The following is a 26,320-nucleotide window of genomic DNA, read 5'->3' on the forward strand; positions in this document are numbered from 1 at the left end:
CAGGCTATCCCTCTACAGCGGTGGGAGTGCAGGGGTCGAAGTTCGTAGTTGGAGTCTGTGTTGTGAGTCTCACGACTACTACAGAGCGAAACATGAGCGAGAACTCAGATTTTGTTGATTTTTTTCCGGATTCTAAGGCTGAGTACGTACTCAGCAATGTTGCGGAAGTGGTTGAGAGGATTCTTACGTTCATACCAACCAAATCGCTTCTCCAGCTCGCGAGGTAGGTGGTTGATCTTTGTACGCATCACTGTGAGCTAACGCTAATGGCCGCCGATAGAAGTGAAACTCCGACGCAAAAACTTACGGAAGAGCTAAAGCAGCAGCTAGCCTAGCGGTTGTTATTGTCTGTTGGACTCTAATCAAGGGCTTGCTTTCAGCTACTCTGCCTGGATATAAAGACGAGCTGAGTCTTTCTTTCTTTTTTTAAACTAAGCGATTGTACCTGGTCAGCAAGTGAGACAGAGTTTATCTTTTACCGTTTCAGTGTGTGCAGACTCTGGAGAAACTGTGCTCGCAGAGTGCTTAGGACTCAGCAACAGCTGACCTGGGTGTCGGCCTCTGGACATCCCAGCACGGAGTCCCATGCCCTCAATAGCATCTTAGCCGAAGAAGTGGAGGTAAACTTTAAAACTCTCATAGAATGGTATTTAAATAATTAGTGACACTAAATGAAAACGTTAAAGATAAATGTGAGTAGACAGCTCTTGGTTAATAGTTTTAAAACAGCATACCAGTACCCTATATGCTACCCACTCCTTGAGTAAGCTATCCATCGCGCAAAAAATTTGTTCAGCTTTATTTCAAACACTTCCCGAGAGTTCACCATGGGCCTCACACTTGTATAAAGGCCGTACATTAACATCTGTATCAAACTGACCCCACCCCCTCCTTTCTTGTCACATTGGTGCGAGCTAGATCTCCTGCTATAAGCAGGCACCAACCTGCTGTCCTCCCTGGAACACCCTGCTGTCTTCAAGCAAAAAGGTGTTGCATCAAGCCAGGAACCTTCCTTATTATGCATACCTCAGAGAATTTCTCTGTAACGTCCAGAGGTGTCTCAGGGAGAACATTTGCTCCAAACAATCTGAACTGTGGTCACCTTACCTGATAGATTTGGCTACTTACAACTTCATCCTCAACCCCAACATAGAATTTAAGTTATAGGGTTGCATTTTTGACACAATGGAGAAAATCCAAAGAGCATCACAAATGCGCACGTGCAAGCAGTATTAAAGATTTCAAGTTGAAGTGGAGAATCTCAAAAGATATGTAGCCTTTATGCTACTAAGATTGCTATGATATGAACTTTGTGTTATACATATCCTCCTGAGACCCAGCCTATTCACTTATGTTCTCTGTAATGGAGGGTTGTTTTTGGTCTATATCTTTTGACTTATTTGAACTACCCTACTATGTCCTGATGTACTGAATAGAGGACATCGTGGCCTTTCCAATGATATCTCATGTGCTTGTGTAACCTCTTTTAGCTCCAAAGAGGCAGGATATCACACAAAAAAAAGTTAAGCTAAAAGAGACTTTATTGTTTGGTTCTCAGGAGGGTATGATCAGGAACTGTTTTTTTTCTAAAAACTCTAATTCAAATAATTTTACAGAAAGTATACCTGCTGCCTAAAACAGTTCTGGTAATGGCAGACTCTGAGATCCTCAATGGAGGAGCCTTTTGCTACAAACAGAACAAAGGTTGGTACAAAATATATTTCTTTTGTAAACTGTATACTTCCCTTAAGGCACAACTCTCTCATACATTATTATTGACTTAACTGCAAGGTGCAAATGCATAATCCTCTAGGAAAGCAGAAGTGTCTTTACAACATATTCTATAAATAAGTACTTCTAATAAGAGCTTATTTTAGTGTCATTTTGTAACAGTAAGTCTGTTTGTATAAACATTTGCAGGCTAGTGTTTGTTTGGTATCTTTAATTACCTGCCATACTTCCTTGAAATGATATTTGAGGTGCACCTATTCTATCCATATAGACAACGTTGCACATGTTTTTTAGAAGCGTTTGTTTGAAGAGAGCATACAGAGAACATTGTTATTTGAATTCTAGAAAACTTTAAAACTGTTGCACCCTGAACAGTTTTTGAAAGGTGAAAAACCTGCCCAGTTTCTCAAATGAAGCTGTTCAAAGCATCTTAGATAACTTAATTACAGTTCTTTTATGGATTTAGGTCCACTATCTTCTGTCTCCTCTCCCATTAGTCACACAGGCCTAGAGATCGCTTGATGCCAATGGCAACCTTTCCCGTCCATAGGGAAAAACTGTGTATTCCACAACAGGTTGGCGTGTGATTGCTTGCACTCACTGGGTGAAATTGCACCACAAACCTTGTTGTGATTGCCCTAGTTTGCATGGAAGTTGTGCATTACCCCTGAAACCAATGAAAATGGTGACTTTAACAGAGAAAAGCATTTCTTTTTATGGTTTGTGTTACAGTTTCACTACTGCCTGGTAAGTATTTTGGAAATTCTGACAGACAAGTCTTCGTCTTCTATGCAAACTACTACTACTGCGACTACAGTAACCTGCTAGTCACCAGAACAATTACAACAAGGTTTTTGGAGCAGAGCTGTTAACTTCTTTGTGGCCAATTTTATGATAGCGAGTGTCAAGAACTTTCAGCAACCATTCACCAACTAGTTGTGGAATACATTATTTCACTGGTGACTGCTGGTTATCAGGAGGGGGTCACTGACTGACTGGTCTCTGGGCCGCCATGAACAAGGCTTTAAAGACTTGATTTGTTTTTTTTTGTTTTTTTAGCGACTGCTAGCAGTCTCCCATAACTACTTGCAACTGGTTGGGGAATACACATTTTTCATTAGCAGGTGGTGGTCACTAGGGGAAAAATGTGTGCTGTGTGACTGGATCTTAGAAAAAACTATTTTGATGCTTACTTATCTTTGTTAACCAAGGCTTTTTTCCTCAGGCTCCGTGCACACTCCTGTAAATGATAGTATATGATGTGTCACTTATATGGCATCCGTAGTGTTTTCGTATTGTTTATTATTTAGTCAAATCAAAAATTCATTTTATGATGGGATATTCTAAATAATATTAATAGACTAGTCAGTTTATAATCTGTGTACTATTAAGGAGCAATTTCAGCGGTGTCAAACAAACTGGACACAAGTCAGGACTTGTTTACGATGAAGTACAAAAAATAAAAAGCCATATCAAAAACAATTTAAAGCATAATAGAATAAAACATAAACCAGCGAGTCAAAATCTTATCTGTATAAATAAAAAATGTCTTCAGTTGCTTTTCAAAGAATAAGTAAAGTCTGTACAGTGTAAATATAGTGAAAGAAAATTCCAAAACCAAAACCCAGATCCCCAAAAGTTTTGAACAACAAGGTGGGCAAAGAGCCCTGCAGCAGAGCAGTTGGGGACATGGAGACTCTTAGTCCACTTTGTTGCTATGGCTAATGCTTTGTCATTCAGACTGTATGTTTGGAATCGTCATGCTATAAAACAAAATGGACATATATCACATGCTGCCCTAATGGTATTAATCACAACGTAAAGTGTTTCCACAGTAGTACACTTGTGTGGCCTTTCTTCTCATTAACATGTTTTTTTCCCCACTGAAGCAAAAAAGAGTCGCAACAGTCTCGACGCAGAACTGAACGAGCTCTTCCCCAGAGGCTGTGATGTCATGGGCGTTGCTACACCAGGAATAGTCTGTAAGTGTTCCTTATTTCTGTCTCTCATATTTCTTCATTTATGAGGAAGAAAATAAAATTTCCCCCTCAAACCAAAATAAATCATGTGATTTGATATAAAACACTATTATTTTTAATGAGTTTCAAAGCTATCATGATACAAATGTGGCTTTTGGTTAATATACTACCATGCTCTAAATATGAAAGCTAACCACTTTTCAAGCATATTCAAGGAGAATACTTCATATATCAGCAGGGAGGACTCGCATTAATCCCCACCACTGCTGCCTAGTTAGAAAGTACCACTGGTGGCTTGCATCTCTGTGCCTCTCTCGCTGATAGATTGCCTAGTCTGCCTGATGCTGTGCTCCCCATTTCTCTATATAATCACAACCCTCTGCAGAAGTGACACTCCATCAGCCATGTTCTCTTTCCTCAAGATGATGGCTTATCAGGCTCCCATCGTCTATCAGGTTTAATGGACGCCTCAGCCGTTTGTGATAACACTCGCATTTTGTGATATAGTAGCCTAAGGTCACCACAGGGTCAACACGCCCAGCTAATTCAACTAAATTAGATCTTTAATCAGATAAGGCTGAGAGTTTGTGTAGTAACACTTAAACATTGGTTCTATGTTTAAAACTGTTCTCACCCCTGTAGCACACACCCAGTTCAGTGCTGAATCCACTACCAGCTGCAGTTCCTCTCATAGCCACTAGATGGTGACTCTTTGAAACTTTAGATACATTTGGTGAACTTCTCACTTCAAATGAAAAATGAAAGAGAATTTCCTTGAGGTGGCTTTAGTTAATTTCTTCTTTGGTTCTATTGATGGTAATATCAATTGTCAAAAACTGTAAAGCTTTAAGGGTTGTTTCCTTCATTAGTAGGTCACCACTGGTTTCCTCTTGTGTCATACCTCTGCTCAATATTTTTTTTCTTTTTTAAACATTTGAGTTTTCAGTACATCTATAACTAAGTATAAGGATAAACAATGCTGCTGATGCTGGTTAACAAATAATCCATTAAAACATGCATAAAAACGTATACTTTTATGGTGCTTCATGATTGGCTCTCTGTACAGTGACACCCAGCGGCTCTTGCAGCAACCCTCCCCAGGAGTACCAAGATGGGGGAGCTGGCTTTGCAATCATGCTTCCAGCTATTGAGGGTGTCCAGATCCAGCCTTTTCACTTTTGTAAGAGAACCATCTCCCCGACAGCCCTTAAAGAAGCAGGTAAGCATCGACTACCTGCTTGTTAGTTATTCAATAATATAAACTTCAATAAAATCTTTAATGTTTTGTTTTGTTATTTCTTTCCAGGACTAGTTGACAACCCAGAGCTACGTGTGATACTGATTTTCTTCTATGAGGCATATAAACCAGGAGGCGCACGCTTCCTTAACCAGATACTAGAGCCGCTTTCGAAGACCAAAGCTCTGATTGCTGGAGGCCTGGTAGAGAATGCCTTCGCTCCTTCCAGATACTGGTGAGTTAATTTCCCGAGTGTAAACTAGATATTTTATGGGGTAAATGTAGTAGTGGATTTCCTGCAAATATTTTTGGTCTGATCCTGTGGTAGTTTATCAAATGGTATTTCAGTCTGTATATGGAAAAATACAAGAGTATAATTGACTGCCCCCACTCAGAGACAACAATCACGATCTACTGCTACAGGGTAAATATTAGCTGTTCAAAACAGAAGTTTGACATCTATATTTCTCCATTGGGTATCTCCTTTATCTCACTACCAATAGGATGTAATTGATTTTGATAATTAACTGGTAGTGTCTGAGGTAAATTATGAATAGCCTTTTCAGTATGCACTCTACAATACTCACACATTCCATGATCTCTCACTCTGTAGCTGTAGCCAGGGTTCATATGGTGTGATAGGCCTGGCCCTGAGTGGGCCTAAAGTTCAGGGGGCGTCTGTGCTGTTGGAGGAAGACGTCATCAGCGCAAAAGCGGCTGAAGCCACAATCCGACGACTAAAGGCAGCCAAAATTCCAGAGAAAAACACCCTGGGATTTATGTTTGCCTGCGTGGGGAGAGGGCAGAACTACTACAACAACCAGAGCAATGTCGAGGCAGATGCTTTCCGCAAGGTGTTCCCCAACACCCCGCTCTTTGGGCTGTTTGGAAACGGCGAGATTGGCTGCGACCGAATCATAAAAGATGACTACACACTGTGTGACACTGACACGGACAACCTGCAGCACGAGTACACTACTGTCATGACCCTGGTCCATCTAGGCTGAATGTCCCGCAGCAGCGGTCAACACACAGGATGAAAGATGACACGTCATGCTTTTGTTTGTAACAGCAGTCGAGAGCAACAAACATTGTGTACAGAGTAACGGTACAGCATAGAAGAATATCGCTGTCACTATTTCTACTCATAAAGACGAACAGTAATCTTTTTAACCCTCAGTGTAATGGCAGCATGTGGCATAGTATCCCTTGGAGACTGTGTGGAAACCCAGGCTTTATATTAAAACCAGTGCATTCATACAGTTCAGACATAACAATACAAACTCGGAAGAATGTGATATAGCACATATAATAAAATGCAAGAAAAAGGGCCCCTATTATGCTCACTTAGGAACTGCAATGTTTACTTTGTATCTGAAGGAATTGGCTCACATGCACTATGAAGTGCTGCAGAACTGTTTCTTACCTCATATCCTTAATAGTTTGTTAGGAAAATCCCAGATGGTCCTGATTGGTCAGATGGCACTATGAACGTGAGGGCGTGCTTAGTACACACAGAGCAACATAAAGTATTAGCCACATTATGAAGAGGTTCTGACATTCTTTGTGAATGATCATTTTATATGTAAATAACTGAAATCACAACACATCTGTTTTCTGTAACTTGCTTATGTAAATGCTTTTTTTTTTTCTTTTTCTTTTTTTTTTTAAATTTCTGCTATAGCATCAGTATTTTAGCAGTGCAGTACGACTAGCTGAAAATTACTTTGAGAATTCCTACTTTACTTGATGGGCTCTGTTTGCATCACACTTTCATATTCACTTTTGTTATATGGCAGCACAACCAGAAAAAATATGGAAAGGATTTAATCTTATTGGGATTTGTAGCCATCATTGGATCATTTGGTGCACTTTGCTCATGGTTAGCTTAGCTGGGTCAGACAGCCAGGCTGGTACTGTGTCACTGTGCTCCATAGTGATAGATAAGTCACTGAAGAAAGCCTGGCCTGCAAAGGAGAAGTTTCAGGAAGTTCAGTAGGAGTGTTTTCTATGGGAACGTGTAACTCCCGGTAACTTTGAAAACCATTATATACATAAAAAGACAAACAAACAAAAAAACTTGGGGTATAATTGGGGCACTTTAATATTCATGATTCTGCAAATGCACTTTTAATTCATGTGATGACTCTGGGCCTTCCTCAAAACATCCAGCCAAGGTTTTACACATCTGTCTTACCAATGGATAATGTACACGCCACTGTAGCCTACAAGTTCATACTGATAGGATTCACAATTATTGAATTGGGTCCAGAAAATACAGTTTGTCTCCCCCCCACCCACCCACGCTAAGTTACATCTGCCACTACCTGCTCCCAACTGTTGGGCTTAAAGTCACATCAGCTAACTAAGCTCCTAGAGAATGGGACCAAATAGCTGCCCTGTTGGGTGTGCAAGTGACACCTACTTACTTTTAGTATTGGCTCTCCTGCACTTTCTGACTTTATAAAGCAGGTGTTGATGGTTGGAAATAATTGAAGAAATGTGAAAAGCTGTCAGAATTGTACAATACTTTAGGACGCTGTAATGTTATACACATCTTGGCTTTTTCCTCAGATGGCCCTGTCTTTTAATACATTCTCTGGTTGCTTTGAAAAAAAAAAAAAACTGAGATAAAGGTGCAATTTCCAAGTTATACTGTGTTTGTCAGGTAGTTGTATGTTGAAAAATGGCTTACGTTTTCTGTAAAAACTGCAATGATTGTAGCAAAAAGTGGATGTTTTCAAGAAATGTACATTATTTTTTACTTTTTGAAAGACTATTTGCAGCTTAGTTGATGTGTTTCTCTTTTTGTTCATTTTTCCCCATCTTTAATCGTTTTTGGAGAAGAAATTAAACTGAATCTAAATGGCTTAATGAACAAACTTGTTTTGGTGTTGAAGTTCTTTTCTAAATGTGCCAAATCATATCTCTTTTGCTCATCTCAATAAATTACACCCAAAAACAATATAAATAGATATCTGTTATCTTGTTTTCTTAAACCCACTATTTTTGAACGCACTGTGAATCTTTGAAAGACAGCCTTTGAGCCCACTGGGTCCTAAGCATCCGTCTTCGGTTGTAACTACAGGCTAACTACAGTTAATTTAGATCACCGGTTTTCGTTTTTTGCGCACACCCTGAAATTGCACCTCAGCCTATAACATCTCCAGCAGCCCACGTCCAGGCGTGTTTAAATAAAGGAAGAGACGCTTCAGTCTGATTGATGTGCGCTTTAACCATCGACTGGCTAATCCCGATGAATGACAAACGGTTAAGCCAATTGCTGTAAAGGCAATTTATATTCCCATAGTATCTTTATTTTGGGAAACCATAAAAAACGCTCATGACACGGAGAGGGACGACCAACCAGGCGTAAAGCTAATAAAATCATCTGTGGCGATAATCCGCTCTCAAATTGGCCTCATTCGGGAATTGAGAAAAATTACTCTCAGGCTTTCTTTTTCTCTCACACATACATACATACACACGCACGCGCGCGCACACACACATCCACCCCACGGCCAACATTTTTAGACTGCTATGTCGTGACCGGAGCGATGCAAATGTCACACGATTCGCTGGCTACTGTCAGTCTACGGAACAAAAACGTCAATGTTTTGGTGGCCTTTGGATGAAATTCGCTTCGCGTTGCCCGGCTGCAGCTGTGGAAGGGGGTCGTTAGAGACCCGAGGCTTCATCGGGGCTCGCTTCAGCACCTGGACAGCTCCCCTCGCAGGGTTCCCCGCTGCGCTCGCCGGGGAAACCCTCGGCTGGGGAGCGGAACCTGGATCTGGATCTGGATCAAGCCTCATCAATCTCAGCGAGGAGGAGGCTGCACTTAAAGGGCCGTTATTTCACCGCTCTGATAACAATTACAGCTAATATGATCTTGCCGAGTGACGATGCTTCTTGCATTTGAGCTTCAGCCCCTCTTTGGTTTTGCACTGAAATCCGAGCAGCGGAAGCAGCAGCAGCAGCAACGGCGGCGGTGGTGGTGCTCGTCCAATGCAAAAGTGCTAAGGATAGCTGCAGCCTACACACCGTGCGAGCCTGCTGCTGCTTCACTTACATTGATCACCGCCGAGAGAGACATTTCTATCAGCAAGGGGGCAGCGGGAGGCACAATTACCCGTCAACAATGTAAATCTCACACAGGTAGGTCCTTTGTGCCACATAATTCATGTAAGTGCAGAGTGGATCTGTTAGTAGTTGCACACACAACTGTTATTTAGTTTCTCTCATGACAGCAAGTGAATCAGTGCAGGTTTATATCAGGTGCTATTATTACTCTGATGGAGCGTGGGAAGTCTGACATGCTTCCAACTCTGTTGGAGTGCTAAATATTTGAGAGAGAAGAGAAGATAAAAGCTTTATGACTGAGCAAAAGTTTACTTTTGCACAAGTTTTACTGTGTATTCTTTTGAGATTCTGCTAGTCTTTTTGTTTAAATAACCGCACAAAATGTAGACTTCAGATTATTAATATTTGTAAATATTATAATCTGATTGCCACTTTTGAAAACTTGCAGGGCTTGCACAACAGATATTTATCACTATGTTGTGAAGAAGCTTAATTTGGAAAGCCAGTTTGATACACTATCAAATGTCAGATCACTATAATAAAATGTGTTGGCCACGAGTTATGTGTTGGAAGCAAGCTGCCAAATTTCAAATTTTTCCAAGGCATTAAAGAAAGACGACAATTTAGAGTAAGTAAACTGTAAATAAATTAGTGCACTAAAATTGTGACAGTGTTAAAACTGTGTTTAACAGTGTGCGTGCACAATTTCGAAATTTGAGGTGTGGCTGATTTTACCTACATTTACACTTATATCCATAAGTTGTTAAAAAAGGACTTGTATACTTTATGTACTGTACTGTAATGAATGTATTCTTCTCAGGGTTCAGCATGAAAGCAGCATCTCTCAGGTGGGAAGTTGACCTGCAGCACTAAAACAGACAGAAGTGAGTGGAAACCTTTTGACAACCTCCACCACATCTCTATCTCCTCCATCACCCAGGATCATGGCTAATTCTGAGTGAGTACAGCGTACACACAATTTTGACCACTGATTGATTTTTTAAAATTTTTTCCTCATTATCTGTTAAATTTGCAAACTGGTATACCAAAAAACTGAACTCCTACACATTTCCTGTCTTAGAAAACCCCCCAATCAAAGTGTCATTAAATGACAGAAAAATAATCACATAAACGCTACACTGTGTCAGCTGGACATAAGACTTTTTTTTAATCACTCTTCCTTTTTCTTCTTATTTTCCCAGTGTGCCCATTTTTTTTATTTTTTAGATTTCCTCTTTTGCCATTTCCCGGTTTTCCATCTCCATTTCTACAATAATGATCTTTATTCACTCAGACACTGCGCCCGTTGAGGTATCTCTGACCCTCCTCACTCTGAATGCACAGGCACATGCTGAAATGCAGATTCATGCAAACACACCTGCACAATGCTGACTGTAGAGCGTCTGTTCTACAACCTTAAACGCAGGTCACTATGTTAATATCTTCTGTGGAGCAACATCCGCTATATTCTTTATTGTGCCCCGTGACCATTACAAATGACCACAATTCTTTCAGCATACATCTCCACCCCCAGTTTTCTCCAAGCTTTCCCTTTTTAATCTTCCCTCTTCAACCTGTGTACTAAGAACAGCTGATGCATTACTGAGGGAACATGCTGTAGCCTGTGTGTATGTTTTGAATGTGTGAAGGCAAAGTAAGAGATATGGGAGAATGCTGAAAATCATTATTCTGTGTCACTTCATGATTCTGCTGGTAGTATGACTCTGTAATTTGTTTCATTGTAACCAACTGCATTTATTCTCTTGACCTAGATGAATAGCTCTAAAGCTTTGCTACATTTGCGCTTTTTTGAGAGAACCGGTTCTGCTGATGGTCCCATATGAAGCACAGCTCAGCAGCTCTCAGTAGCAGTGCTGTCTCATGTTGTGTTTAAGGTGAAACGCATCCTAAAACAGATGACTGTGGCCCACATTTGCACTCGAAACTAATGATTACGCAGTATGTTATAGGCAGAACGAAAAAAATTTAATATTTTTATTGCTCTTAACATCCAGCCACTTGTGCACTATTCACCACCTCATCTTGGTTTTTAAGGATGAGATGTCACCGGATTTATTTACATTTATGTTTCAGGCAAATTTGCAAGGCTGATTCTACATTAGCACATCTTTTCAGCTTCATAACAATTTGGTTTAAGTTAAAGCGAAATTTAAAGCAAGCAATAATTATAAAATACACAAATTCATATATAAAAAAGTAAACCCGATAAAAACCAAAAACTTACACCGAGAAAAGCACAGAGAAGGAGAGAGACAGCTCATGATCCAGAGCATACCACATTATCTGTCACATATGGTGGAGGCAATGTTATAGCATAGGCTTGTATGGCTGCCAGTGGATCAGGGTCACTATTGTTTACTGATGTTATGACTTAGGATAGAAGGAACAGGATGAATTCTGAAGTGTATAGGCTATACGCTCTGCTCAGATTCAGACAAATTAGGCTTGATTGGACTGATGGGATGCCACTTTGCAGTGCAGCTATATAATGACCCAAAGGATACTGCAAAAGCAACTCAAGGGTTTCTTAAGGCAAAGAAATTGGCTATTCTTTAATGGCAAAGTCAGTCACCTGATCTCAACCCAAGAAAGTAGCTTTTTCGTTATTAAATACAAAGCAGAGAGCAGAAAGACCCACAAACAAGCAGCAACTGAAGGTGGCTGCGTCATCCTAATGGAGGAGATCTGGTGGTGTCCATGTGTTCTTTCCTCAGGCGGTCATTAACTCTCTCTTAATCCGAGTGTAGAAACAATCCTAAATATTAAAATTATGTTAGTTTGTCTAACAAATATGTACATAAATGTACTAAAAGTTCCATAATTTCTAAAGACTTGCTGTATTTCGTTCTTACGCCCCTTGAATTGAAGCTAAAAGTGTAATCTAGTTACTTACTTTCCACCACAGCTTTATTTTTGCTGCAGTTCCATATTTTCTCACCTAACAATGCTCGAGGTTTGTAGCTTGACTGAAGCTTTAGAGAAAGATGTGCTCATGTTCACAGAGTCTCACTTTGTGGAAATAATTTATACAGTAAACTACATTTTAGTTTAGATTTTCCCTTTTGGAACTTTGAGGGTTCCTTGAAGCTCGACGGGACCATTCATCTTTCTCACCCCATTGCTGTTTACACTGATGTTAATGCAGTGCTAGTGGGAGGTTGGAGAGGCTGTACAGTTTTTCTTTTTTAGTTTGGAGGGTGGGAGTTTATATGCTCATCATATCTTTCTGGGCTATTGGAAGAAACACTGCCTTTGACCTTATAATCCCTTCATTCTACTATACTGATGTTATATGCACCTATGCACAATAACAAATCTGGGTCATGGAATCTCCATTCACATGGTGCATTAATTGTTCCTGTAAATATAGTTCACCCCTTGCAATTTAAATACAACACAATAAAAAGACACAAGTGTTTCTTCTGTTTTAGCTATACTTCATGTACAGGCGACACCTCAAATGCACTCCTATGATTTCTCTTACGTTTGGCAGTGGAGAAGAAACCACTGTTAAAATCAGCTTTACGAGTCTACAGAACTCCGTGTTTCCAGCCTTTAAAGCTTTCAAGACCAATTTTCCTTCAAGTGTCTGTAGAAATTAAAATAATCTATTATTGGATACTGACACAGTGTAAAAAGGTCCATGGACCTCTCCATTATGAGGGAGACATCTGCTGTCTTAGTCCTGCCCCACAAGGGTCTCTGTGTCTCCCGTGTCTTCTGCTGCTTGTATCTGTAAAGGTCAGATAAGAGACTGGTCACAGCAGGGCCAGAACAGTCCATTGTGCAGTCTTCCAATTCATCATAGGTTAATCTGCAATATTATTAATGAGCTAATGTGCCTGGCAGACTTCATTAATATCCACTGGCATGAAATTATGCAAGTTTTTCTGGAAGTTGAATTGGGTTTTCTAGGAAATTACCCAAGGCAGTTTGTAAATTCTGCAGAAGTGACAGGTACTACAAGCTCGACGTTTTGTTAAACACCAAGATTTGTTAGCAAAGTTGCTGCTTTGAAATGACTGGTGGCTGTTGGCATTGTTGTTTTGGAAAGGCTTGAATGATGCCAGAATCATAAATTCTGTCTTTCTTTTTCCTTATGCATATTACTTTGTCTGTGGGTCAACATTAAAAATCATCATTAGACTTTTGCTGTCTTGGAAGCAAAAGACTATATTGTGTTGTATTTAGTATGGAATATATTTTATGTAGACATATATATGGTTCAAGTATTGTGTCTTACTACAGGATATAACTTGTGAAATACTCTACAGCTGGCTGTTCCAGACTCATGTGAGATGATGAGTCTGTAACACTAATACACAATGATGCCCAGCTTCTCCAAAGTTCTCCACAGCAGCTGGTGAGAGCAGTGAACATCTGCTTTTTCTTCAGTGTTCTGGCCAAGTTTGGGAGTATTTTAGATCCTCAGGCGTTGGCCTCAAACAACCCAGTCTAACATGTGTGTGTTGATCTTGTAGTCCACCGAGGCCATAAACTGAGTGGAGTGTGGTTCTGTATAAAATGCGCCTGGATGTTTATATATTTTCTCTACACCCCCAGACTGTGTATTTGCAAAGCTGCCACTGGGCCTTTGGAGGGGAGGTGATAGGCAGCGTAGCACCTGTGCTTGATGTAATGTTTGCGCTGAAATGATGGCTTACAGTTTTTATGTTTCATTTTACTGATAGATGCGTATGTTTACACTGTATATCAACACAGTAAAGCACAGCAATGTTGGACATATATTTCACAAATTCCCATTTTTATGGCAACATTTTTCTCCGTACTACATACTACCTGTGCACATGTCGAATCCAATAACACCACAACACTTTATCACTGCTAATGTAGTGGTGGTTTTTCAGAACAGAGTAGATTGTATTTCTTATAATTCAGAGTTTGTAGTTGGACTTTATGATTTATTGAAGTTGCAAAAAAGTAAATGCAATTATGAAGCGAGTTTAAAGTCAAATTGATTCTAAGTGTAGGCTTCCATACATTTTAAAGCTTTTTTTTTTTTGCAGAGAAACCCCAAAGTCCCTCAAGCCCAGAGGTGTCCCATCTTCTATAAATCGAATTGAGTCTATTTATCTGTTTATTTTTCAAAACTTTTATGGAAGGGAAGCTCTTGAGGAACGGGACAAAGATATTTCAACAAGAGCAATTTATCTACAGCTGCATTAGCGCTTCAGTTTATGCTTTGAGCTAAATGCTGACTTCTGTATGTTATTATATGCTCACAATGCTAACATGGCATCTTAGTTTGGTGTAATAAAATGCTAACATTTGCTAATGAGCAAACTGAGGCTCATGAGTGAGACGCTTTCACATGTTTGAGGAACAACACTCTTCGGTGCCGCCGGCCCACAGTTACTTAACATGACCTTATGTTTTGCTCAGTGAAATCCCTTGAGCAGCTTTTGTCACACAACGACCTTTCATACCTGGCCCACAACACCACAATCCACTATTTAATTTTATCTGCCACCCTCAGGGAGACCTGCTCCCCTGAATATCACTCCTTTCCTGTGGGTACTCTTCTGCAGTTTGCAGTCGTGTTAGTCTTTCCATGAAATAATTTCAGAATTTTGCAATTGCCCCTTTCTGTTAGATAAGAGCGTCATGGTTATCTGGAAAGGTCAGTATTTGTATTAAAGACAGCAGAATTTTTTTTATTTTTTGCACTTGGATAGAAACAGAGGTATATTTGCCTTTTAGGTTTTCGGGTTCATTGGATTTCATGTTAATACACTGAAGACATTACCATCTTTAATATTAAACAATTATAATAAAGCTGCAGCAAAGCGACATTTTACGCAAGGAGATAAATAAATTCTTTATGTAATATGTGTAATTATTAAAGCTGTTAAAGTCTATGATGTAAACTTAATTGGTCCACTTTTTCACTCTTCCAGTCCAGATAAATATAATAAAATGGGCATACACTATAATAGATGACATGCACAGGAAGGTTTTAAGTTTCACAAAGTGAAGCAGGAAAAACTAAGATGAAAAGATTTCTCAAAAAAAATCTTAAAATTCACGATAAAGCCCTTTCCCTTAGATAGGAAAATTGCTGAACATTGTAGAAATCCATAGCCTGGGTCAGCACCTTTTCCTGATATCTTGACTGCCAGCCAGGCAGAGCACCAGACACATGGGCTGCTAGGCTCTGGACAGCTTGTGTCTGTCATGAGTAGTTATGTGTATGGTCCTGATTGTTTGGGAAAACAGCCAAACCTGCTGCTGTACTGTGGATGAGAGGTGGTATGGATGAGATGTTGTTTGCAGGAAAAGAGTGGAGAAAACAACTATCAGACCTACACACTACGGTATCATATTGAACATATCCAGCCTCAAAGTAAAATATGCCTGCAGGATTTTGTCACTGAGGCATATAGATACATTTTTACAGTACAACAGTATACTCCATCTCATGTGCTATAATGGAAGATAAACCCCCCCACAATGCATCTCATTGGGGTTTAGTGCAACACTGGTCACAGAGCAGTAACGATGATGTTGCATTACAAATGTTCTCCTTTAAAAAAAAGAAAACACCCAAAACCCAACGTGTAATCTCTGGTCTTCAGGCAAACATCTGCTAACTTCTCCCAGGTTTACAATTATGGATATGGATTATGGATGATTATAGATATTTGTGCTTTTTTTTCCAACTTTTGGAAAACTTTGTTTACATAAAAAACTACTCTCCATTTTTGAAACTTAATGAATGTTCAGATTTTAACGCATCTGCTGCTTCACAGTTATTCCTTTAAGTTGTTCATTATTTTATGTCCCTACACGTGTACTGTACCTTGTCTTTAGCAAAGTCATGCCATGTTATGAACAGGGCAGAAAGAGCTATTGTCTGTTATTCATTTTTAATGATGTAATATCCATATATTTCACTCATATAAAACATATTGCATTATTGAACACGAGTCAACAAAATAACAGAATAACCTCTAGTCCATATATTCATAACTATAAAGAATAAATATCGTCAAAGTAATGCAAGGCCCTCTTGCCAAGGGAAATCATCCCTTCAAATTGGGATGAGGACAGCTGCTTTGAGACTAGACGGCAATAACACTTCTAGAAAGTGAAGCCTTTTAATAATGAAAAACCAAAGACACTGTTCTCAGAAACTCCCAGAAACTCTGGTCTTTATTTATTTATTTATTTATTTATTTATTTATTTATTTTTTATTAAAGAAGGCTTCACCATTATTTATATCAGTATCAACATAAAAACTTGTCTGTGCATTATTCTGGTATCTATTAGCTCCTGGTTGTAACTTCTCATCAGTCAAACAAACTACTTCTGCTTGAACAGCTGCTTGGAAAATTCATCTGGTTGTGGTTTACTGACTTCCTGCCTACATCAAAAGAATTTGGCAAAAGTTTTTGTTCTTTCTTCTCTCCTCTAATTTGGTTTGATTAAATGAAAAAAAAGGAGATTCAAAGATTCACTTATTCCTTAAGTAATTTATATTCAGGCCTTGTGGAAAAAACACATCATGATCTATTCCGAGTGACTGGTGTCTATTTCTGTCTTTCCCAGAACCTCAGTTTACACAGACAAAGCGTTTTGGGGTCACTGATCACATCCCCCATAAATAATCCTTGTAGAATACACCTCCTGACGAGAAATGTAACTCATTCAACTTCTGTGTGAGTGGTTGAGTTTCCAAACGTTCTCGTTACTCTCTTGTTACGTTTATGTGTCAAAAAACACTCCAGTTTGGTGCTTTTTTAATGTTACAGTTACATAATTTAAGAAGCAACAAACTGATAACAGCTTGGTGTAGCACTGTAATCCAGTTGGATTTGTACTGGCGATACAAATATAACCCTATTTAATATTATTTTTTATAAATCAGAAAGTGGGTTTGGGCATTACATCTGCATACCTTTCAGTATGTAGGAAATGTATATGTCTTCACCAAACCTTATAGCAAAGAGCTATTGTTTAAAACTACATTAAAGTAGTTCTCTAATAATTAGCTTTGGTGTATTATGCTAGCATTGATTAATGATGGTGTTGGTCTTATGCAGATATGCGGAAGGCCCTAAAGAATGCTGATAAGCTACTAACTCGACAGCCAGAGATTTATTACCAACTACCCATGTATGCTTATCCACGGGGAAACAAGTGGACAGATTTGTTCTTTTGCAGACTTATCAAGTTCATTTCTTGCAGTTCCTTCTTTCCCCCTACACATGAAATAGAACTTCAAATACAGGAAACTGATTGAAAAGTTGATTTAGAGCATGGTTTTCTAAGTTCTGGGTGCTGAATGGCAGTTTAGAGAGAGCTATTTTGGCCTGCTGCCCTCTCACAAGGGTTCGCCACAGCAGCCACAGCCTCATGTTAGATTTGGCAAATGTTTTATGCCAGATTTCTTTCTCTGATCGAACCCTAAAGTGATTTGTGGATCCTCCTGGAATCAAACCAAAGACCTTTCACTTGTTTGTCAAATATGTAAACCACTACACTACGGAGCCACTGAGTCACATAACACAGAGAGGCAGAAAAAAAATACATCAGTAACTTTTAGTTAGTGTTTGTAATGTTCCTGTTTATACAATGGTGGTTTATGTTGGCAGGTGTAATTGTTGTGCTACATTGTGGTTTTTCAGCCTTTAGTTGAGTGGCTGTTTTTTTTCTGACTCCAGCTGTATTTGTGTATGTTGGCACTGTTGAGTCTGCAATGATGGCGTGAACAGAAGTGTTAATACTGAAGAGACATGATCCGTTGGCTTCATTCTGTGCTGTTATAATATGACATGACTGTTGAATGAATTAAATACACAGTGGTGGAGTCTTTCCTTGTCGTGCTTGCAGGCCACACAACATGTTACCAGAGACTGCCACTGAGAACCCAGGCTTAGAAAGATGCAAGAAAGTTTCAAGTTTTCTTCTGAAAAACTTTCATGTATTATCTGACTAAAAATACACTTAACAAAAGCCACGGCTTATGTTAAAAAAAGGAGCAGGACATTTGATTTAAGTTGTTAACTAAATTGATCCAGTTCACACCGCAAATCTTGAACTTCTTATTTTGAAATTTGCAACTGACAAAAACAGAGGTCAATGATATCCTAGCTTGCCACTATTAACAGTGGTAAATGGTCTGTATTTATATAGCGCTTTACTAGTCCCTAAGGACCCCAAAGCGCTTTACATATCCTGTCATCCACCCATTCACACACACATTCACACACTGGTGATGGCAAGCTACGTTGTAGCCACAGCCACCCTGGGCGCACTGACAGAGGCGAGGCTGCCGGACACTGGCGCCACCGGGCCCTCTGACCACCACCAGTAGGCAATGGGTGAAGTGTCTTGCCCAAGGACACAACGACCGAGACTGTCCAAGCCGGGGCTCGAACCGGCAACCTTCCGATTACAAGGCGAACTCCCAACTCTTGAGCCACGATCGCCCCAAGCAGTGCTGCCAGTATGATTCAGTAGTAAAAAAATCTAGGTAGAAAAAAACAGACAATTAAAAAATATAAAACCATCCTCCTGCAGCTCTCCCCTCTCTGTTTTACACCCCTCCCACCAATAAATAAAAGAATAAAATAAGGATTTGTGTTCATGCACTGTTCTCTGCTTAACCACTCTACAACACCACTTATTATCTACTTTGTGGACTTTTTAAGTCTCTTGTACTACTTTGTAAAGTGTTTAAAAAGGAACTGTGAGTCTCTACAGTATGAAATCCGAGTCCAGGCCACACAACCATTATCAACAATTAATTTTTTTTGAGTGCCTCAGCCATGATGTAAATAGAGAGTAGGCGGAAATATTGCGTGACCATGACATACGATGGTTTATGTTTGTTAGTATCACATGCTTCTGCAGCAAAATTTTGAGAATTCAGTGTCGGTCCTGTGCTTAGTGGCCAAATTTCTCACGTCGCTACCAGCTTGAGAGCCTAAAAAGATGGATGTCATTTTCCCTCAGTTTGTTCCTGCTCTGTCCTCATTTCTCTTCCTTGGTGAAATAGAGCACAGGGGCCTTTACTTTTACCACATTGTTTCTTTTCCTCATCAACTTATCAGCTCTACATTACCATTTCCTTTTTCACTTTGCCCTTTCTGTTGTCAGGCTTCCTTCCCCGCGTCTCCATCCTGACCCCTTTCTCTCTACCTCGCTTCCTTTTTATCGCTTTTACTTTTGTGTTGCATCTGCTTCGACACTCCTAGTCCTCCTCCTGAGCCTTTTTAGTCTTCCATCCTCATTTGTCACTTTTTCTTGTGCCTGTCTGGTTCCAGCCGTAATTGAGGTTTTTTTTTTTTTTAAATAACCCCTGGTTTCTTTACACTCACACCACTCCTCTATTTCCCCCTTGCCTTTCACCTTTTTTTCTGACTTCCTTTGACGTTTGAAGGAGAGTGGGGATCCACTCAGCTGACAAAGAGAGAGGCAGTGACGTCACAGCAGACATGATACACCAGCATCTGCTCTGGTCTAAAAATACACACCACAGGGCACACACAGTCAGTCTGCAGCTGCACTCAGCGTTTGTTTTCACCTACACGCTCTGCTGAGATGGCCCAGCTTTTACACAACTGGGGCTTGTGGGCACGCTGGGCTACATGCTGCTGGCCTTAAACCGAACACCCAAGATGTGTTCAGATATTAAGACTCCGGGTTGATGCGGGTGCTGAAATGAACCCCGTGGAGGCTGCAAGGAATGTCAAATTGTTCAAAGCCCTTACTGCTGACTGATAAAATCTGTGGCACTTAGATATCTTAGAAAGTGTTCAAGATTTTTTTTGGGGGGAGTTTCATTTATAGTAATTGTTTATTCAGTTGTCACACCAATTGTCTGTTATTGTTGTCTGTTCAGCAATTTTGTGATAAAAATATTTATACATGTCTGTAATCCGGGTAATGCAGTTTTACTGATAGAAGGAGAACTGTAGCCTATGTTCAAAACAGTTGTGCTTATTGAAATTTAAAAATAAACTAAAGTGCAAAGTAAATCTGGGAGCAATTGAAAGTTCAACTGGGACAAGCATTTGCATTTGTATGGTTTCAGTCATGTACCACTATAAAAAAACAAACAAAGAAAATACAAGTAAAAAGTCAGTATTCACCTCTTAGTGCCCAGCTGCTCATTACTTAAATGCTGTTCAGCTGTTTAGATTATATAGTAAGCCAGTTTGAGGACAGCCACTCAAACTTTCAGTGATCTTTTGGAGGAAGGGGCACCTGTATCTCTGCTGCTCCTTAACAGTGGAGTACATACTGTAGTCGTTCTTTGGTGCTGCGTGGGTGTTAAACCTCCCCAACCCTATGCTTATTCCCTAATGCCATTACAGTAAATAAGAATGTTTTCCTTGTGAAGCTGCTGGGCAGCATAATAATAATAATAATAATAATAATTATTATTATTATTTTAATTGCACCACTTTTTTGATACATACATATAGGTCTTCAACAAACCTTGCCTATTTTCTCTGTAAATTTTTCTTTGCCATCAATGATAAAATTATGAGTTTGATAAAGGTATCTGAAAAATGTGATCATTTCTCAAATAATGCTTGTCTTTTTCTGTTTTTCTCCACTGCGTGCTTGTCTGTGTGCATGTCATTTGTCTGTTTGTTGTTGCTGGCATGTAACTAGCGAAGTGGAGCAGGCAGGTCTGTCAGATTTGGAGATCATCTCCCAGCCGGTGGAGGATGAGAACCAGTGCTTGGCTCCTCCAGTCCAGCTGGTGAGTTTTGGCTACAGAGATCTGCCCCTTGCAGCTCTGGACCTCTCCCTGGCTGGCTCACAGCTGCTCTCCAATGCAGATGAAGATGAAAACAGGGAAGGGTGAGTGAAACTTGTGTTTTATATGTATATATGTAAAATTTGTTTCTCTAAACTCTGTGCTGTCCTATAAAAAACTGCATGAAACATTATTACTTGTATTGGAATTAACAGGGTAAGATTCACCGAGGTACTGCTAATCAAATGTGCTTGATTAACTGATTATCAGCAATTGTGTCCACCTCTGTGAAAGCAGATGTTTGGGCAGTTTGCTAGTTGAGAGCAGCAGGTGTGTGTTAATACAATGGAAAAAAAAAAATCGCCAGTAAAATTTAAGAAGCATGATAGTAAATTAAGAAAAAAGACTGAACAAGTGTAGCTTGTTTGGATGGGTTCCCAGGAGGAAGCCTCTTCTCTCTAAAAAGAACATGGCACCACATCTCGGGTCTGTAAAGATGCATCTGAACAAATCACAAGACTTCTGGAACAACGTCCTTTGGACAGACATGACCAAAGTGAAAATATTTGGCCATAATGCATAAACGTGAATCAGTTGTGGTGAAAATCAAACACAGCATATCAACACAAATACGTCATACCTCAAGCACAGAGGTACTGGGGAGATGATTTGGGTTTTCTTTGCAGCTGCAGGACCTGGGCACCTTGCAGTCACTGAGTGAGCCACGAACTCCTCTGTTTACCAAAGTATTCTTGAGTCAAATGTGAGGCCATCTGTCTGACAGCTAAAGCCTGGCCTAAATTGGGTCATGCAATGATAATGGCTGAAACAGAACAAAATCAAGGCATTGCAATGGCCCACTGAAAGTCCAGACCTCCACTTATTTGAGGTCTAGACTGCTGTGGTCCTGCTGTGGTGGGACCTTAAGGGATCTGAGCACAAACTAATGTCCACAAACCTGAATGAACTGAAGCAATGTTCTAAAGAAGAGTCATACAGAAAACCATTACTTCACGTTATTGCTGCTAAATGTGGTTCTAAAAGCTACTGAATCATGTGGTATACTTTTTCATAGCACTGCATGCCTCATACCTCAGTCCCAGTTCTTCTATACTGTTTAGGTACAGAAAGTAGGTATGTATTAGCACATTTTGCAGTCCTATATTTATATGCACTTATGCTGTTATATATTTTTATTTCATGTGTACTGTACATGTATGCATGTGTCTAAATTTTATATTTAGAGGCATGCAACCTTCCAGTGTTAAGACCATTAACACAGCCATTGTGGAACAGGCACTTAAATCTGCTGTCTGCGGTTATCGCAGCCAACAATGTAGATTTTAAGTTTACATAAAACAGCAGCCACTGTTTGTAGACTTACACACCAACACACACATGCACACGACCCATCACACTTGCATAAATGCCACATGGTATGCAAGATTATCATCCATCATGTGTTAAATCTCCCGCCCCAAGTCCTTGACTTGCTGTCCTCGTTGCTCAGTATTACGTCCATTTATCATTAAGTGACAACCTCTGGGTTGTCCTGCGTCCATAAGTTAACTGAGATCAATTCATCATTTCAGGCTAAATATCTGCCCTCCTCGCCTGCCTGCTGACAATAGGAGCCTTTATTGTAAGTGACATTTTACAGTGCATGAGCCAGAAGCCGATAGTATCACACACTTAATTTCTTTTACTGTCTAACTATACATGCTGTCACGTTTAATTACTTTATTGAGTCCGCAGTTGATCAAAAGTTGGCAGTTAAAGGTTGTATGCCTCCACGCTTCCAAGTTTTCCTTAGTCTTTGATGTTTAAGTAATTTAAATCCTGAAAATGATCAAAAGCTGTTCCATAATGATTTGTGCTTTGTATCCATATTATACAGTAACTAGTCATTATTATCTTGTGTTTTTTTTTCTTTTATTCATACTTTTCCCTATGACTGGGAATCCTGGACTTTTCCATGATTCTCAGGTAAACTTTACGAAAATGGGACTCAAGTTTAATCAGAATCAGAATACTTTAAGGAAATCGTGTGGCTACAGTTGTTCCAAGACAAAGTACTAGAAGTAGCACTTTGTAGTAGTAGTAGTACTTTACACTCTAGTACTTTATTATAAAGTACTAGAGTGTAAAATGTTAAACATATCTCAGTTACTGTGAGCGAGACAATAATTTTGTCTCAGTAATTGTGTGATACTTACGAACTGCTTATCACAGTCCTTGTTATTCTATCCTTTCACATGATTGTGCAAATTTTAGGTTTGACATATGGATATGAGGTCAGATCACAGCTGTCTTTGAGATTAGTCACAACATTAACAACCTTTTTTTTCACCATGCAAAATCTGCCCACCGTCCAGTCTTTGCATTCTGTCCAGCAACTGTGACTCAAACCTGGCTCTTAGCGTGAGATCTCACTAGGATGCACATAAACACCATAAGCTGTACTACAGGATCCAAAACATGCACACATACACAAACACACACAACATATCCATACATGCTGCCTCATCCAAGTACTCCGTTTGACACCAAATCAGGTCTCACTCCATTGGTTCGCTTCAGTTAGCCTCTCATGGCCAGAAACAGATGGATTTCACAGACGCATCGTGCTGACACTCACACTGCGCCAGTATTACAACCAGTACAGTCCTTGTGTGTCCTATTCCAGATCAGGGTCACTGGTACCATGCATTTCCTTCCCTATACTTAATGGTTAGATGTTTCAGTGTTTGTTGTGAATGTGCTGTGACACCACCAGCTCAGTGTCTGGATTTGGTGTTGTTAGGAAACACTTTAGTGTACAGATATGAATTATGAATGCAGCATTTCCTATTGTAGCTCAACCTGTGACATATACCTGGAAGGCATTTCTTAAACCAAGAGTTATCCGGTAAATGGGTCACGTCCCTGCCGTTGTAATCACAAAAATGAGAACAGCAATCTCTCCAAATGAGCTTGGGTTTGAGGGCATGAGACTAAATTTCTCCTTCTGGTCCAGATGCTGAAAAACTTTAAGAAGCCCTGCTGTAAGAGGCTAGAACAACAGATTTAGCAGACACCGTTTTAAAGGTTATTTTACCAGTGGGCTCAATTTACTCAAAACGAGCTTAGCGTGATGGGGTCACTATTTCATATTCAAGCCATTAGTGTAAAACGTCTGCCTGTAAAAACGCTGCCAGTGGGAGTTGTAAAAGTCATCATTCTTTCTTTTAGCTTTAATGAAATTCCATTTAAATCCACCAGGCATGAGCTTCAGTAACGTGTACTTTGCATCTTCTCTAAACCTTAAACGATGTACTAATCTTTCAAATTAATCACTGTTACCGGTCCTTGTCGCTGGCCTTTGGTTTGTCCGGTTTGTTAGGATGTTCCCATATCTCCTCCTTTGTGGCTAATGTGTAGAAATTTCAAAAACCTTTGCTGTTTATAGGTCTCGTGTCAGATCACATTTTTTTTTCTAAACTATGAGATTTTGAGATTTAACAAAAGCCCTCTGAAGTAGTCATAAGCAAGCACTGGATGTGAAAATCGTAAAATATTTAAAAAAAACAAAGTGCCTACTGACATTAAGGCCATTAGAAAATGCAAGATGTTGCAAGTGTGTCCAAATGAACGCGTCACTCAGCCTGACGCCCTCCAAGACCCGAATCTATTTTATTCTGTGGGTTTCAGCACCGCTGGGCTTTCGGTGATTACGCCTGTGCCTCCGTCTCCTCATTACCGTATCGATCTACCTTTCAAAGAGACAGCAGCCATTAGCCCTCCTTAAATGACATTCACAAACATCACGCCCCATGCCCCATCATCATGTTTTACTATGTTCCCCTGCGGCAGTGGGCAGCTTTCTTAAATCAGCGCTTTAACATCACCTCCCAGTGAGTTGACTTTGTTGGGTCGTAACAGTGTGTACGCACCATCCTGCCCGTATCTGTCTTCGCCTTCAGAATGCAAATGGGAAACACTGGAGTGCATCTACCAGAGTGACTGATGGGTAAACTCACCTTTAGGGAAATGGGGCAGGGGAAATGAACCTTTCTTATGGGCGTGAGGAATGATGAAGTGAAGTTGAGAGGAGGCAAGACAGCGGCAGCGCGATGGCAATCCACAGTCATCAAAATGAAAATGTATGTCGGAGAGAAATCTGTTGGCTGCTCCGCTGACTTTACCTGGGAAAGTCGATTGCCACTGACACCACACCCCCGCAGACCCCGCCACTTTCAGTCTGCATTAGATGGCTCATTGGCTTTCTGAGAGTGAAAGAGCGTCATGAAGAAAACAGTGCATGGGAAATGTTTAGGCATGCTCTGTAGCGATGTTTGGCAAAACGAGAGTGCACGCCCATGAAAGTGAGAATGTCACAAGCATGGTAGAGGTGTTTCATCAACAAGGTGATGGTTCATTGGATGAGGGGCTGAAGTTATTTTCAGTGGCAGTTTGGGAATGTGTTACTGTCAGCTAAACTTTTCTCGTCTACTCATTCCAGAGAGAAAGTGGGTGTAAATGAAAAATATGCAAATTCAAAACAGATATGTTTTCTCTTTAAAGACACAGTTTACAGTAAATTTAATGCACCAGCTTGCAGCATATTTTAAAGTTATTGAACTAATCACTTTTGTTGATGAGATCCTGAAATGAAAATCTGCATGGAAAATAAATCACACATTTATATGTTGGGAGTGGAAGACAAGGCACAAGCTGTTTTTCTTTTTTCCTCCTCTCACAGATTTACAGATTAATTGCAAAATGAAAAGCAGTTTGTGTTATTATGGTTTGCCAATACTATAAAGATGCAGCGTGTTTCATAGCAGGATGCAAGCAGAGGGGATTAATCAAGAGAAAAGGCTCCTGTGTCAAGCTGCCACTGTGTGATGAAGCACCTACTGTCAGGCATGTTCGCATATCATAGCCTTTAGCATTGTGAAGGTGGAGCTGACCTTACTGCTATCTCTCTCGTATAGTGTGCTGCCCTCACTTCACACAGTGGGAAAGTAGTCACTCACAGATCGCCGCTCATTTATTTACTTTTCCTCTCTCTTCCTTACACACACACACACACACACACACACACACACACACACACACACACACACACACACACACACACACACACACACACACATACATATGTATATGCATGCATGAACAGAAGGAGAGTACGTAGAGGATATATAGACTGAGAACAGAGAGGAAACAAGGCCAGGCCTGAAAAGCTTTCTCACTGCATTGCGTAGTGGTTGTTATCTAACCCTCTGTAATCATGGTTCACTTCATATTCCAGTTTATACTGGGCTGTCACACCTCATTAGGAACAATAGTGCTCCTTCATTGATGCTTCTGCACATTTAGATAGGCTCTTCTTTCTCTCTCTTTCACCACCTTTTTACATATTTCCATTGTTTCTCTGTATTCTTGCTTCTTCTCTTATTCCCTCAGCTTCTTGCTTCTTTTCACATTCACTGTCTCATCTTTTTCTGCCGAATTTCACACAAAGTACACCTTCCCATACTGAATACCAATCT

The 26,320-nt window shown here is 40.0% G+C and overlaps 2 protein-coding genes across 2 annotated transcripts in view; both read left to right on the plus strand.

Moving 5' to 3' along the window:
• The first annotated feature begins 10 nt into the window (after window positions 1–10).
• On the plus strand, window positions 11–6,238 carry fbxo22 (F-box protein 22). Its single transcript, XM_026172120.2, has 7 exons — window positions 11–223; window positions 488–620; window positions 1,617–1,704; window positions 3,621–3,713; window positions 4,777–4,929; window positions 5,017–5,182; window positions 5,561–6,238. The coding sequence occupies exons 1-7, from the start codon at window positions 93–95 to the stop codon at window positions 5,952–5,954; spliced, it is 1,158 nt and encodes a 385-aa protein (XP_026027905.1). The 5' UTR covers window positions 11–92; the 3' UTR covers window positions 5,955–6,238.
• Window positions 6,239–8,506: 2,268 nt separating this feature from the next.
• Window positions 8,507–26,320, plus strand: part of LOC113024781 (transmembrane protein 266-like) — a 51,076-nt gene continuing 33,262 nt past the window's right edge. Inside the window, exons 1-3 of the mRNA XM_026172109.2 lie at window positions 8,507–9,102; window positions 9,848–9,985; window positions 20,696–20,887. Of these exons, the coding sequence (XP_026027894.1) occupies window positions 9,972–9,985; window positions 20,696–20,887 (206 nt within the window). The 5' untranslated portion in view covers window positions 8,507–9,102; window positions 9,848–9,971. The remainder of the gene's footprint in view (window positions 9,103–9,847; window positions 9,986–20,695; window positions 20,888–26,320) is intronic.

Source organism: Astatotilapia calliptera, chromosome 1 (genome assembly GCF_964374335.1).
Source record: "Astatotilapia calliptera chromosome 1, fAstCal68.1, whole genome shotgun sequence".
Classification (NCBI taxonomy): Eukaryota; Metazoa; Chordata; class Actinopteri; order Cichliformes; family Cichlidae; genus Astatotilapia; species Astatotilapia calliptera.